The sequence below is a fragment of the Girardinichthys multiradiatus genome, chromosome Y (assembly GCF_021462225.1).
Source record: "Girardinichthys multiradiatus isolate DD_20200921_A chromosome Y, DD_fGirMul_XY1, whole genome shotgun sequence".
Classification (NCBI taxonomy): Eukaryota; Metazoa; Chordata; class Actinopteri; order Cyprinodontiformes; family Goodeidae; genus Girardinichthys; species Girardinichthys multiradiatus.
This window is the reverse complement of record NC_061818.1, coordinates 32,218,077-32,232,912: the sequence shown is the minus strand read 5'-3', so window position 1 is coordinate 32,232,912 and position 14,836 is coordinate 32,218,077. Positions and strand designations below refer to the sequence as shown.

Here is a 14,836-nt window from a genome sequence, read left to right as displayed (position 1 = left end):
AACTTTGCTGTTTTGTGACTTAAAAACAATAACTAATGCCTTTTCTGAATTAATCTGCAGGACGTTCTGAAACTGTACACAGTCAGTTAGGCTACTAAGCAGTTACCTTCAGCGACTGAGGTGATGTGGAGGCACAGAAATTAAAAGCTGGGTGTCATCAGTGTGGTGAGAGATACTGTTATACTATTACAAGAGGGAGACTGTGGACGCTGAATAAAACGTAGCCCAACAACAGAGCTTTGAGGGACATTCAGTAGCACCAAGGCAATGGTTTTTGATACATCACTTTTAAGACCAGTGTCTCTAAAACATGAATGCAGTCTATAGTGTGGTGGAAAATCTGACTGGATAGCATTGAACAGAATGTTTTCAGTGCAGTACTGCCTGCATGATAAATGACTTGGAAAATGATTCAAAACTTTTCAGTTTTTTTGTTGCAAAAAACAAAACCCTTTTAACCAGGGGACAAAAAATATATAGTTTTAGATTCAAGATTGGAATCTGATCAAATTAAGCCATTTTCCATTATTAATATCTATGTGCAATATACTTTGGGTAGTATAATGGTGTAAAGTCATTGGCAATCATTTAATGTTGGATCCACCCATCATCTAAACGCAGCTTTTGCCTATCTCCAGCGGTCATTGGGCAAGAGGTGGGGTACACCCGGGATTAATCACCAGGCCATCACATGGCAACATAGAGAAAACACAGCATAAACAACCATGCACATACACACTCCTACCTAAGTTATGTTTTTGGACTGTGAGAGGAGGTCGGAGTACCCGGAGACTAAAAAAAAAAACATTCAGTGGTTGGCCAGAATATAAGGTTTAACTGAACAGCAAAATAGGATATTTTCTCTACAGAGGTAAAACTAATAAGAACAGAGATTGATGGCTTCAGGTTTGAAGCGTATCTGTTGGATTTTTCTGCCTTTTTGGTTAGGTCATTGTGTCTGAGGTGGAAGCACAGATGAACAATTGGTGCCAATTTATCCCAGAGGGCTCCCAAAGAGTAGCAGATCTGGTCTTGCAGCTGCACCATGACGACCGCTGTCACGGCTGGGATCTGTCTTCCGCCGCATGAGGCTCATTTTGTTCCTCTCGTCCTCCTGTATCTCTCTCCCCTGTCTCTAAATTACTGAAACTGATGCTGTGTTCCACTTTTGTGTTTGAGGTTCATTTTTAGGTGGAGTTTTCATGGCACCTCGGGGCATCACATAAAGAGATGAAAGGAAGGTGGCTCAGTGGAAGAAATTTAAATGCCCCCAGCCCCCCCCCCCCCCCCCCCCCCCCTTCAGTTCTCTTAACTGTTCTGTTTTCTGAGTTTGTACACAGATGGTTCGGAGGATAGATCATAGCACACCAACATATTGTGCTCCTGTTTATTTGTAACAGCAAAGGCACTGCTATATAACAATTTTGACATTTTTTTGTTTTATTTTTCCCATTGTGCCTCAGATGTCTTTCTGTCACATGCTGTACCCTGGCTCAGTATAATTAATATAATAACTGAACCCCCGTCTTTGTAATGCACCCATGCCCAGACTTTCTGTGTGCTAGAAGCAAACTTTGATGTCAAGCTTTGGTGAAATAATGCAAAGAAAAAGCAAAAATAATAGAAGTAAGGAATATTAGCATGTTCCTTACATGGAAATGTATCAGTCACCTCCTTTTCTTCATGATATTAATAGATGCCGCAACTTGTCACAATAGTGTGTTATATAAGGAAGTAGCCATTTATACTTCTACTTCAGACACATGAATTCAAAGGTAACAATCACAGATTTTTAACAATTTTAAGTGCTGTTATTACTATGTAAGGATGTACAGGCACATGCTGTATTCACTTCTTCAGCGAAATGGAATGGTGAGACGAATCTGTTTGTCGGATAAAACGTCCCAAGTAGTCAATCGATTTGGATGTTTTTTGTTTGCCTCAGTCACACCAAAACGACTGTGGAAAGGTCTTGATGCTTTTCATATTTATCTGTGTGGTTGATATAATGCATTGCAAATGTATTTATACCACTTGCACTTATAACCAGAAACTTTTATGTCTTTTATTGGGATTTTATGTGATAGATCAACACAAAATAAAGGGTTTTCCAAAACATTTACAAATAAAGTTCAGAAAAGTCTGCTATGGGTTTGAGTTTAGTCAAATGGTAATGTGCCCTCCCTGCCTTGGTCCTTCTGACTTGTGGCTGCTGCCTGCTCTGCGTGTTGGGGGCTCTGGTGGATCTCCCCTGCTTGGTGCTGGGTGGTCTTACTGCCGGGGTTGGTGAGGGCCAAGGGCCAACGGGAGTACTAGGTCTTTGGCTTGGAATGCATAGCTTGATACGATGGCGCTGCTGGGTCGGGGGTTGGGGGGTCTGGGTGCACTACACCCTGTAGCCTTGGGGCTGCTGCTTCTCTCTCTGTTTGCCTAGGTCTGATGCAGCCTTCCAGAGCTGAGTCCACCTGTCCTTTGCACCTAAGGGTGACAATCTTGCTCACATACACCTACTGATCACAAACACAGTTAACTGACACACAGTCCAAATGGTTGAAGGTCATGCCTGAAATGATGTGACAGGACACGTGATAAAAGAAGTAGCAGTTTGACAACTTGGTCTTGGCATTACACGATATCCCAATGAAATACATTGGAGCTTGTCGTTTTAATTTGACACCACGTGAAATGTCTAAGAGATGTGAATACCTCTGCTGTATGAGGTCAGTTCAGGTGTTAATAATAATATATAGAGGACGCACAGCAAATTTAAATAGCGTAGCTTTGACATAAATAAAAGTGGCAGTTTTAGTATAAAAATCTGCCTATGGCACAATTAATCAAGAACCCCATAAAACTATGTTGATAGCAAATTCGTTTGAAGTCTATATTTGGTTTCAAAATAAAATGCCCGCTCTTATTACTCTGTGAAATAAATCTTAGCTGAGTTGTAAAAAAAAAATCCGCCAATCGTGCCCCTCAGACGCATGGAGAGGCGTGTCTCGGACTGCGCTTAAAATTAAGTCTATGCGTTTCTGAAAAGCAGAGTTCGCTTGGATTCTGAACCCAGCTGGATCCTTTATCATATAAAGGAGTCATTTTTGTGTTTTTAAATACAGGTTATAGATTTGAGGTTTACACAACGACGTTGTGCTGATCTGAATCTTTTATGGTACCTGGAGAACGAATTTGTGCCACACTGGAGCTTTTTGGTGCGCGCAAGGCGATCCACAGGGCAGTATAGAGAGGAGATTCAGCCTTTTCCTGAACGTATGTCCTCACATGACCTGAATACAAATATAGCATAAGCAGGTGGTGCATGAGTTGCATCAGTCTCTAATTTACCCGATAGGCGTGTGGTTAGTGTGGAGAGTCACCTCGGAGCAGCAGCAGTGCGCACTCTTCCATCTGACGTGGATCTGCTCCCTGCCGGTGTTTTGCATAGCTAAACCATTAATATCCTGTCCACTGGCCTTAGTTTGAAGAGCAAAAACTTTTTATTTCTGTATTTTTTTAGTTTTTTTGTTGCATTGACTCTCCGATCCAATAATGATGACTGAGAACAATGAGATGGAGGGCGACTCGCAGCTCCAGCGCTCCTCAAACAACATGCCCATCCAGCCGATGACATCCAAGGCAAGTACTTTGGACTGTTCTTGTGCAAATTCTTCCCAAACTTACTATTCAGATGTGTCTTCTTGCAATTTAAAAGGATAGACACTTAAATTCAGTCAAAACTTTGCAAACTGTTCCCTCCACAATCCGAGAGAAATTGGCTGAATGGTCATATTTGTTATTTAGCGGGTTTTTATAATGTTCCACCCCTATTATTTTAGATTATGTGATGGCGGTGACATTTCACAAATGCAGTTGTATTCTAATGACTGCGTCACTAGGTGTAATCTCCTACGTAACGTCTGATGTCACTTTTTCTCCTGTCTCTTCAATAAACATACACACAAACACACAAAGAGACGAGCGGATCAAGTTTATCCAATTACGTGCATTTGATTTTCTACTCCAGTTACAAATAGTTGAAGATAAATTGCCACTCTGAATGAGTTTGCCTGTGCATTGTTTTGTTTTTTTTGCAGATTAATTTTCGAATCCACAATGCTGCTCTCACTCAATAGTGTTGCCTTTTAGAGTTTACAGAGCAATAAGCATAAGTTAAAAGCTTTATAAGAGCGGATTTTGACTTGAATAAGCAGCAGTAGGTCATTTCTTCCTGTATTCAGTCTACCTGTCAGGAGCCTGAAATTATTGACTCGACTGTATAAACAAAGATGTCAGGCAAGAGGAGCTGTGAAAGCTTTCCCATTGTCTGCTTTTTATTGGCAGAACACTGGGTGATAAGTTTGCTTCATGCACAACTTTCCCTTGGGTGGAGTCCTTGTCTCCACCTCATGCCTCTTTTTGATGCCCACGCATCAACACTGCAGGCTTCACTTTTGAAGCAAAGTGACACTCCGGAGCGACGCAGTCAGATCCTCCACTGCATGCTCTGTGCCGCATCTAAATATTTGATGTCTTCCATGAGAAGCTGACATTGCTGCCAGCTAACTGAGCTCACTCTAGGATGACCCACTCAGGATCCACACTCCTCTCCAGCTGAGACCAAAGAAAATCAGCAGTGTTTCGGCTACAGGCAGGACCGATTGATGTTCACATGAATTGTAGGCTTGCTTTGCCTTAACTACATTAAATCTTTTACAACAAAGTTATCAATTATGTTAAGGGCACCCATTCTTCTCATTGATTAACATTGCCTTGTCTGAATTGCAGCGCTTTTTTTGAAATTCACTTCAGTTCAGTTTACAGTGTGAAATAAGTATTTGCCTCCTTACAGATTTTTTCTGTTTTTCCTATTTGACAAACTTACAAGTATCAGATCATCAAGCAAATATACGTTTCAGATAAAGATAACCTGAATAAATACAAAATTAGCCTTTTAAATAAATGTATTACAATCTATCCAATTTAACCTGGACCTATGTGACAAAGTAATCAACCCTTTGTTTAACCATGAATGGTTAACCATGAATGGTTAACCACATGTTTAACCATTCATGGTTAAACATGTGGTTAACCACATGTTTTGGAAAGCTGAGTTCAATTTTACTATCCACACCCAGGCCTAATTACTGTTTGATCTGTAAAATCAAGAAATCCCAAAATAGAAGCTATCTGACAACAGGTTTTGGTGTGGCCTAGTCAAAGTCTGGATTTAAATCCAACAGAGATGCTGTTGCATGATCTTGAATGCTCGAAAGCCCTCCAGTGTGTTGGAATTAAAACAATTCTGCGCCGAAATTCCTTCACACTAATATAAAAGATTCCTTAGCAGTTATTGGAAATGCTTGACAGCAGTTACTACCAAGGGTAGTAGCTAAACTCACAGAGTTGAGTTAGTTTGGTTGTTTTTTGTTGCTTAATAAATGACACCATTATTTAACTGATTCACTGAATTTTGGATTTACCCAGGTTATCTTGGTCTGCTATTAAAATTTGCTTGATGATCTGAACCACTTAAGTATGACAAAAAAGCAAAAACAAAAGGAATCTGTGAGGTGACAAATGCTTTTAGCTGCACTTTATATATTGTAGTAACATCTCATAACAAATGTCATCTCAAGGTACTGACTAATACAAACAGGTCCATTCCATATCTAGTTATGCAAACAGTACCATTAAAATCGATCTAATTCATTAGAATATATTAAGGTCAAGTAGACAGATTCAGCTAGTTACCGCCCCATTCCATCATAATTTTAAAATATCAGATCTACATGATCATATCATGTCAACTGGGTATCTAAAACAGCTCAACTGATTGCATGGAGTCATTCATACTGCAGTAGTCCCTCATTCTGACTAGGCATGCAGTGACAGTGTGAAGAAACGACTTGTTTTAACTGGAAAAAATCTCCAGCAGAATCCGTCTCATTATTTGTGTTTTTTTCTCCCAAAACCAGTTCCAGTGCCAAACTGGTGCCGGTGCTGGAGTTGGTGCTAGTGCTTGAGTAGCGTCAGCTCCTTCTATTTCTATCACTGAACACTTTGGCTCTGGGACTGGTAACCTGGTGCTGTCTTGGCTCCATCTTTGGCTAGGACTAGAGAAAAGAACATCAGCAGCTAGGGGTGGACTCATGGCCATAAAAAATTTAAATATTATGACCGCTGTCAGAAAGGGCTCTGAGTAACCCAAATGCAGACAGGCAGGTGAGAGCAGATCAGTGACTTGAATGGATTTAAAAACAAAAATGACATGGCAAAAAGTATTCTCCAGCGAGGAGCAAACATAACAGAACATATGAAGAGCATGGCACATGTTAGAACAAGGAGACTAATTGGCATGAAACAGGTGGACTAAATGAGGTTGATAATGGTGGCAGTGGCAGAGCAGAAACAAAATATGATTGGAATTAAACAGAGATACAAAGACACAATAAAACCGATGGAAAATTATTGCAGAAGAAACAGAACTAAAATGCACCACAAACAGAATAAATAAGAAACCAAACCAAAAAGAATTAATCTTATAGTGCAGCCTGCTGGAGAGCATAAACAATGACAATCAGAGGCAATAATCATAACAAAACTTAAACATCTAAAAATTGTGACAACCAGCTAAGACAATAAACAAACAAAATAAAAGCTTAAACATATGCAAGCATATGTACGGCCCTTGAGTAAAACAAATAACCCAGCAGTGGTTTGAGTGTAATATTTATACTCTTGGAACCTTCTTTGAGCTGGCTTGGGAATTTAGTTTGAATTCACACCCTCAAGGCGAGTTTATTGAGGGACGCTGTATAGAAAAAATCTTTGAAGTGATGTGCTTTGTTGAGGAACCCAGAGAACTCATTTGACCCATGTCTATTTAAAACACCTAATCGGGAGAATTTCTGAAATATAAATCTTGTCTACAGGAGGTAATTTTGAAATAATCTAATCAGACTCAGACATGTGTCCATGTCTTAATTGGACAGGAAAAGACCGGCAGAGCGAGGGTCTGGAAGCAGATGTTCTTAGAAATCTACCAGCAGCAAATTCCAACATAGATAGATATCAAAAATCAAGGACAGCAGAGAATGCTGCCAAAATGATTAAGAGGAAAGGAAGTATGGACTTTCTCCATCCAACAATGTGCTGTGGTATATTGCCGATATTGGCAGGGATCTGAGCACAGCAGCCAGTGATGTTGGTCTGTGTTGAGATGCTGTTTGGTCTCTCAGGGTATTTGATGCTGTTTGAGCATTTGAGTGACTTGTGAACAGGTAAGCCACTTCATGTAAATAACACACCTGGGAGATCTTGAGCACTGTCAACAATAATATCCAACGTGTCTGCACAATTCTCTAGTTAATTGGCCCGTTTTGCAGCTTGCTCACCAAATGATGATAATTTCACAAATTATCCATGCGTGAAAACTAGAATATTCATTCAATTTTTTTTTATTCATCTTGAACATTTCAGCATTGCTGGCTGGGTGGTAAAATATACTAGCCCTTGTCTAGTTACGTTTGACACAGTCCCAGTTGTTTCAGACATTTTAATTAATGTTTTGATTGTAGATATAAGCAGTGGTAAGCAAGTAGCTTTTATTTTCGAAACATTTCCTGACTTATGGCGACAAACACATATTTGCCTTACTTGAATGACATGTTCTCTTGCCTTTCCCATTCTGAAAGGTGGCCAAGAGAAATGAACCTCTGTGCCGCGTTATGTTTAGATCCCAGGGAAATGCAAAACGTGATTCAAAAACATTGGTCACTGATATAAAATACAATGACAGATTTGAGAGGCCTCTTGAAGGAAATTCAGTTTGTATGTCAATCGGCATGAATTCAAAGGAATAAATATTTTTTAACATCTCTGGTTTTACATTGAAGCAAAAGTACATAAAAGAAGACAAGTCTTATGTTTTTTTTATAAGGCTAAGAGTGTTTTAGATTATTGACTTTAATGAAACGGTGTGTGAAAATCTAATTCCAGTACAAGATGAAATAATTTGTAAATTGTAAAATTTAAATATCCTGATTCTGGTAAAGGTTAGTCATGTTAGCACACACATTCACAAGTGCAATTTGATCTCTCTCTGGGCACATGAGAGAATGTTACAGCATGACTAACCTTTAAATTCCTCCTGAGGGGTACCTTAAAGTTTGTTGCAAATTTCACAGCAATCCATCCAATAGCTGCTGAGACATGATAATAAAGACCACAAACTTCTCTGTGCTCCTGAAGGAATTAAATTGGATTTTCTGGAAGCTGTAAAGACCATAAACGCCTGCAAAACTCTGATAGCTCTAAGAAAACCCAGGGACCTTATGAGGTCTTTCTATATTCTTTTAAAAAGAGGGAAAGGAAAACATACCACGAGCACAACAGGGCAGTGTTCAGTAATTCAGCTGAAGTGTTGCTAATGATCTACCTGCATCACACAGATGACTACAGTTTCTGACCTCCAGAGTTTGCAACTGAATCAAACGGCTCTTTGAAAGGATGCTCTTTAAAATTCACTTCAGATCTCATTAACGAACATTTCACTAACTCCCCGAATGAAGAGGCCATGACACTGATTTGACCGATGAAGGTGGTGAGTCAGAGAGGGCTGCAACGTGATATAATTGTGTCATGTGCTGACCTCGAGCACACCTTACATGTCTGTGCATTTCTTATTGCACGTGTCATTCAGTCAGGGGAACATATAAATTAAAAAAAACTTAGAGGCTGAGCAGGTTAAGGTTAATTCAGCAGAGACAATTTGACATGGAATTGCACAAAACAGCAATGTGATAATATTTTTATAACCCTTTAAGGCAGTTGAAGTAGGCCAGGGTGTTTCTTAATTAATGATCACACCTCCCCTGCTGTAATTTTTATTGATGTGACACTACAATAAAGGTGTGAGCTCTCAAATATTAGAGTTTAGGTCAGAAGAACAGAAAAGATACTCAGTGGTCGGAGTTTCTCCTCCATTAAACAATCCTTGAGATGACAATAAGGATACTGTGTGTGTGTGTGTGTGTGTGTGTGTGTGTGTGTGTGTGTGTGTGTGTGTGATTCTGCGTGCATAAGCTTGATTGATCATCTGTGTACAAGCATTTGTGATAGAAGAACACTGGAAGCAGCCTGTGATTATGCATTGCTTATCTCATATTCATAGCAGGAATCTGCCATCCAGTCATGCATAATAACCAATTTCAGGACATGGAATCAGTACACACACTGTCTTCTTGTGAAGGCAGCTTTTTCCAGGCTTTGAGATTTCATGATATGTGAACATTTATAGAAATCCTTATTATGTTGCTTTTTGTGTTCACATGGTGGATGTTTAAATACTTTGTGTTCACAGAAGCCCGCTTTGGGGGTATAATTTCCTTTGAAGCTACATTTTTCTGCAACGACCTTGAATTGGCGTCAGCCAGGATAATTTTGTCTTTCATAACACATTTACACCAAAGTCGGTCCTCTAAAATATCCCCATTTAGACCAAGGTCGGAAACTGTGACGCTGATCCTATATTGAGCATTTGGCTGCGGCTGGTTAAAGTGAGATTTACAGCTTGTATACACTGATATGTGGACTTTGTTATATAAAAAAAAAAGGTTTTGAATTTTATGCTGCTATAATTATATTAGCTGAAGATATAGATCTGCTTCTGTGTTTTGTTTTTTCCAATATATCCTGGATCACCACTTTTCTTCATTTTATATTTGGAAATATCTCGTACTCGTACTCGTCGTTTTCCGCTTATCCGGGACCGAAGAAATTTGAAAAAGAAAATATGACCTTGAATATTCTCTTTAAGACATCCAACAAAACAACATGAACTGGTGGATGCAGACATCAACAGTAGAAACATTTGTATTAAAGTGCACATTTAAATGTTACAAAAACAAAGAGAGAGTTAATCAATTTAACTGTCCATTAAAAAAATGTGCCATATTATAGAAATCTCTAAAAACTGTCAGCATATTGTGGACACAAGCCATCCATATCAACACCTTCCAGATGGGATCAAGGCTTTATTGTTCAGTTGTGACCTCTAGACACAGCCGGACATCCCATAAATATATCAGTCTGGCCTCATTAAATTTTAACAAAAGCTCAAAGACAAAGTTTTATTATTAAGTTATAGCTGCCTAAACTCTGCTGTTTTCTTTTGGAGCTTTGATTTTTGACATTTAGGCATAAACATTTAGAACATGTGAGTGCTGTATATGGATCTAAGTCTGTGAAAAAAGGGTGGGATCATGCAGTTCTGTTGAGATGAGTACTTAGATTCTCTTCAGCAATAAGATTATTCTTGTTAGAATAAATAGAATAAAGGCATGTTTTCTGTTTTTCTTTTATTGTTGTTAGAAGTAATTAAGGCTGGTACAGTTGGTAGCACTGTTACCTTGCAGCAAGAAGGTCCTGGGGTCGAATCCAGGCTTGGGGTCTATATGCATGAAGACATAATACTAAACCAATTTCCTATGATGATATGCACTGACATTGAAACTTTAAGTGATTGGTCTAAGGGACCTATTTCATTTTGTACCTTTACAGTTTTACTTTAACAATGAATCAAACATTAGGGTGTTACACTTTTATCTTCAGCTGTATCAAGGTAGGATCACAATTTTCATCTGCTAGATCAGGGGTCTAAAAAGCTGCAAGTGGCTCAGTTAATATATTAAACAATGACATATTGTCTTGTTTTTTGTTTCATTCTTTTGTTTTGTGCTCCATGAAAAAACACTGGCCCCACCCTGGTAAATTTGGTCTAGAACTGCCACTGGATGGATGGATGGATGGATGGATGGATGGATGGATGGATGGATGGATGGATGGATGGATGGATGGATGGATGGATGGATGGATGGATGGATGGATGGATGGATGGATGGATGGATGGATGGATGGATGGATGGATAGATAGATAGATAGATAGATAGATAGATAGATAGATAGATAGATAGATAGATAGATAGATAGATAGATAGATAGATAGATAGATAGATAGATAGATAGATAGATAGATAGATAGATAGATAGATAGATAGATAGATAGATAGATAGATAGATAGATAGATAGATAGATAGATAGATAGATAGATAGATAGATAGATAGATAGATAGATAGATAGATAGATAGATAGATAGATAGATAGATAGATAGAAGTAATGGACCACAACAATTGTTAATTGTTGGGATCAGCTCCAGCCTAAATGAGATGAAGTGGCTAAAAATTAATAAATGACTTACAAATAGGAACACCTGCCCCAGATTGTTTTATCTTTCCGTTGGAAAGTGTACCTTTTTGTTGGGAGTGCAAATACATTAGGGTTGATTGGTCAAAAAAAGGGTGTGAAGATTTTGCACTTGCAAAATGGAGTGATAACCAGAATTTCTGCATCCTTTTGATTCTTAACATTGAAAAGAGACAGCCTACACTGCTCAAGTAAACAATGTCTCTCTCTGTCCCAACCCAGACTTTCCACAATTAAATTAAATATTCTGGATGTATTTAGGGGAAATGTTGTCTATTTTTATGTATATTTATGTAAATTACAGTGATTGCCAAAAGCAGGATTTTTCTTTGCTGACCTTTGCTGTTTGTGACCAGTGCAGTGCAGGGTGAAAATGTCACTGTTCCCTGTAAACAAGTGCCACTTCGGCCACATGATGGTCTTGGAAAGACAGGGCAGGCGCTAATGTGCTTTCTGTGATTTAAAAGCAAAGAAACACCAAAGCATCACTTAATTAATTTCTATTTTTACCTACATTCTCATGCGTACCAATGGAGTTGACAAGTTATATCAATATGGTGATATATCTAATGAAATTTGATTTTTTCAGGTCATCCCTCAATCTTTGAGAGATGAAGGGACCAGTGAGATAATGTAACCCTGTTTAATATGTAAAAGTTGGTTTGGTAGGAATGTTGGTCCAGAAATTTCAAACAGAATTCACTCAGTGAGGAATAAGGTTGATAGGAATAAAATCAAGAACACTTTTTTAAATAGAAAGTTAAACTGATGAACAAGAAAACACAACAGTTGAGTGAATTTGTTTGAATAAATTTAAAAAAAGTCAGACATTAATGTAATTTTTCTATTTGAAAATGGCTCACTGAATGTGATTTCTTCAGGGTACAGCGAGACAGCATGTCTCAGTGCAAATTATTCACATCTGGAATTGTTCAGTGTATTTATGCCAGTAAATGAGAACAGCAGTAAATGAGCTTCTGAGCCAAAGCATGTACTAGGTGGAAGGGATGTGCAAAATTTGGAGCTAAAAGCCAAAACAGAGCAGTCTTAGTGAATCTGGGTTTTTGTGTTGCATATAAAAAAAAGAATGGTTAATCTAGGAATTGTTAATTTGCAGATAAAAACATTACTTTGTCATTGGTTGCTCCTGACCACTGACTGTGTAAATGACAGACATAGTGTCCCATTTAAAAATGTAAGCCACTAAAAAATTACTTCATAGAGAAACATGCACCTCCTCAATGGCCCTGGCTCTAAAATGCATGCATTTGAAGAATTAAATTCCCTTCTAATCCCTTGATTCCTAGCAAAATAAGTCAATGTTCACATGTTAAATGCCTTCTCTGAACCGGCTTCTATTCTTCTATGTGAGCTTCTCACCTGTCATAGAGATTAATGTGAGATGGTGCAGTGATGCCTCCCACTGAGCATGAGGTCACTCCGGCTTTGACTTGGTAGTAGGATCCTCAGATAATGCTCAACTGAAGGCTGACGGGAAGGTTTTGTAGAGCTGCACACTGACTGTAATTGAGATATGTGCTTCAGCTGGAGCTGTTATGCTACTACTCAACTGCTCTCATTGTGAGCTTGGCTCCAGCTGTACTGAAAATAAAAAAAGTCTGTAATAAGTAAATTAAAATAATGAAAAATACTACAGTCTTAATTGCATTTACTTATGGTTGGAAATGAAGCATGGTTGTCTAGACCAGTGGTTCTTGTGACTACATATTTCTGTATAAACTAGATTTGTTTGTCTGGTAAAGTGCCTTGAGACGACTTTTGTTATGAATCGGCATTATATAAACAAATTGAATTTAATTAATTGTTCAAGCATCAATCATGAGGCTGGCATAATAACCAGAGCAATCAGTAACAACCATTTTCAACAGACTTTGTTGCCTGTTTAAGACGAAGAAACGGGACCGTATCTCCCCATCCACCCTGAAGCACTGTGCTGATCAGTTGTCTCTTCACAGACATTTTTAACACCTCACAGACGACATGTCAGGTGCCTGGCTGCTTCAAAGCATCCATCATCATCCCTGTCCCCCCAAAAAAAAGGACCACAGGACTAAATGACTTCAGACCTGTCACCTTGACCTCTGTGGTAATGAAGTTCTTTGAGCGCCTTGTGTTGACCCACCTTCAATCCATGACAGAACCATTTCTGGATCCCCTGCAGTTTGCCTACAGAGCCAACAGGTCTGTGGATGATGCAATAAAAATGACCCTTCACTACATCCTGCAGCACCTGGACTCCCTAGAAATCTTTGCCAGTATCTTGTTGGTGGACTTCAGCTCTGCTTTAACACCATCGAAACAGTGGAGATCATAGACTTTAGCAAGAGCACAGGCCCACCCACCCCCATTATCCTGTGTGCTTCCCCAGTTGCCATTTTGGACTCCTTTCATTTCCTGGGCACCGTCATTGCTCAGGATCTCAAGTGGGAGCTGAACATCACCTCCCTCACCAGGAAGGCTCACCATAGAATGTACCTACTGTGGCAGCTGAAGAAGTTCAGCCTGCCAAAAACAAGGATGGTGCACTTCTACTCTACCATCAACAAGTCCATTCTCACCTCCTCCACCACCATCTGGTACGCTGCTGCCGCCATCAAGGACAAGGGCAGGCTGGAGCGTATCATTGCAGAGATAGTGATTGCCTGCAATCCTCCTTCTCTTCAGGAACTGCATGCTAACCCCTCCTACCCTGGACACAAACTGTTTCAGACTCTCCTCTCTGGTAGGAGGCTGCAGTCCATCAGGACCAAAACCTCTCACTGGAAAAACAGCTTCTTCCCGTCTGCAGCAAGCCTCATTAACAAGGCCCTGGTTCCCCTCTGACAAATAGTACGAATATCTCAGCACATGTAAATACTATTTAATTTAATTCTATATTGTTGATATTGTATATTTTTAATATTTGCCACGGTGCTCTATTTTTCTCATAATATTCCCACACAACTTGTTTTTGTTTTTAACTACATATTTCCAAATGTATTTATGTCAGCTGTATGTTTGCTTATGTGTAGCACCTTACCACCAAAGCAATTTACTCAAACATGTGAAACACTACTTGGCAATAACGTTTTTTCTTATAGTAATTCTGATTCTGATTAGTTGTTTACATGACAACAAAACATAACCAACAATGCACTATAATCTTTCTTCTGAAGCAGTTTTTATTCACAAAGTGAAAAGAAATAATGTGCAGTTGAAATACAAATAGCAAAAACCAGAGAATGCAAGATGGATGGATGGATGGAAAGATGGATGGATGGATGTTTGGACAAATAGGTAGATGTGCAGACAGACAGAGTAGAATTCCTGTCACCTGTTAGTTGAAGGCTTTTGTGGAACACACAACAAAGGAGAAACAATTATGTTTAAATGTCCAGAATATAATTCCTCCTGTTAGAGGAGGGATATCTGCATTTGAATGCAACACATCATATATATTTTGCATCCAGAAAAAGACAAGTTGCACATTCCCTTCAGTTAACATTTGTGAGCTAAGTTACAAGACAGTTAAATGATGGCAAGGGAGAAAATACATTCTTTAATTTTTCCCCTT

At 39.0% G+C, this 14,836-nt stretch overlaps 1 protein-coding gene across 1 annotated transcript in view; it reads left to right on the top strand.

Annotated features, from left to right (window-relative positions):
- Positions 1 to 1,698: 1,698 nt before the first annotated feature.
- Positions 1,699 to 14,836, top strand: part of LOC124864079 (SH3 and cysteine-rich domain-containing protein 2-like) — a 39,983-nt gene continuing 26,845 nt past the window's right edge. Inside the window, exon 1 of the mRNA XM_047358701.1 lies at positions 1,699 to 3,633. Coding sequence (XP_047214657.1) covers positions 3,547 to 3,633 — 87 coding nt within the window. The 5' untranslated portion in view covers positions 1,699 to 3,546. The remainder of the gene's footprint in view (positions 3,634 to 14,836) is intronic.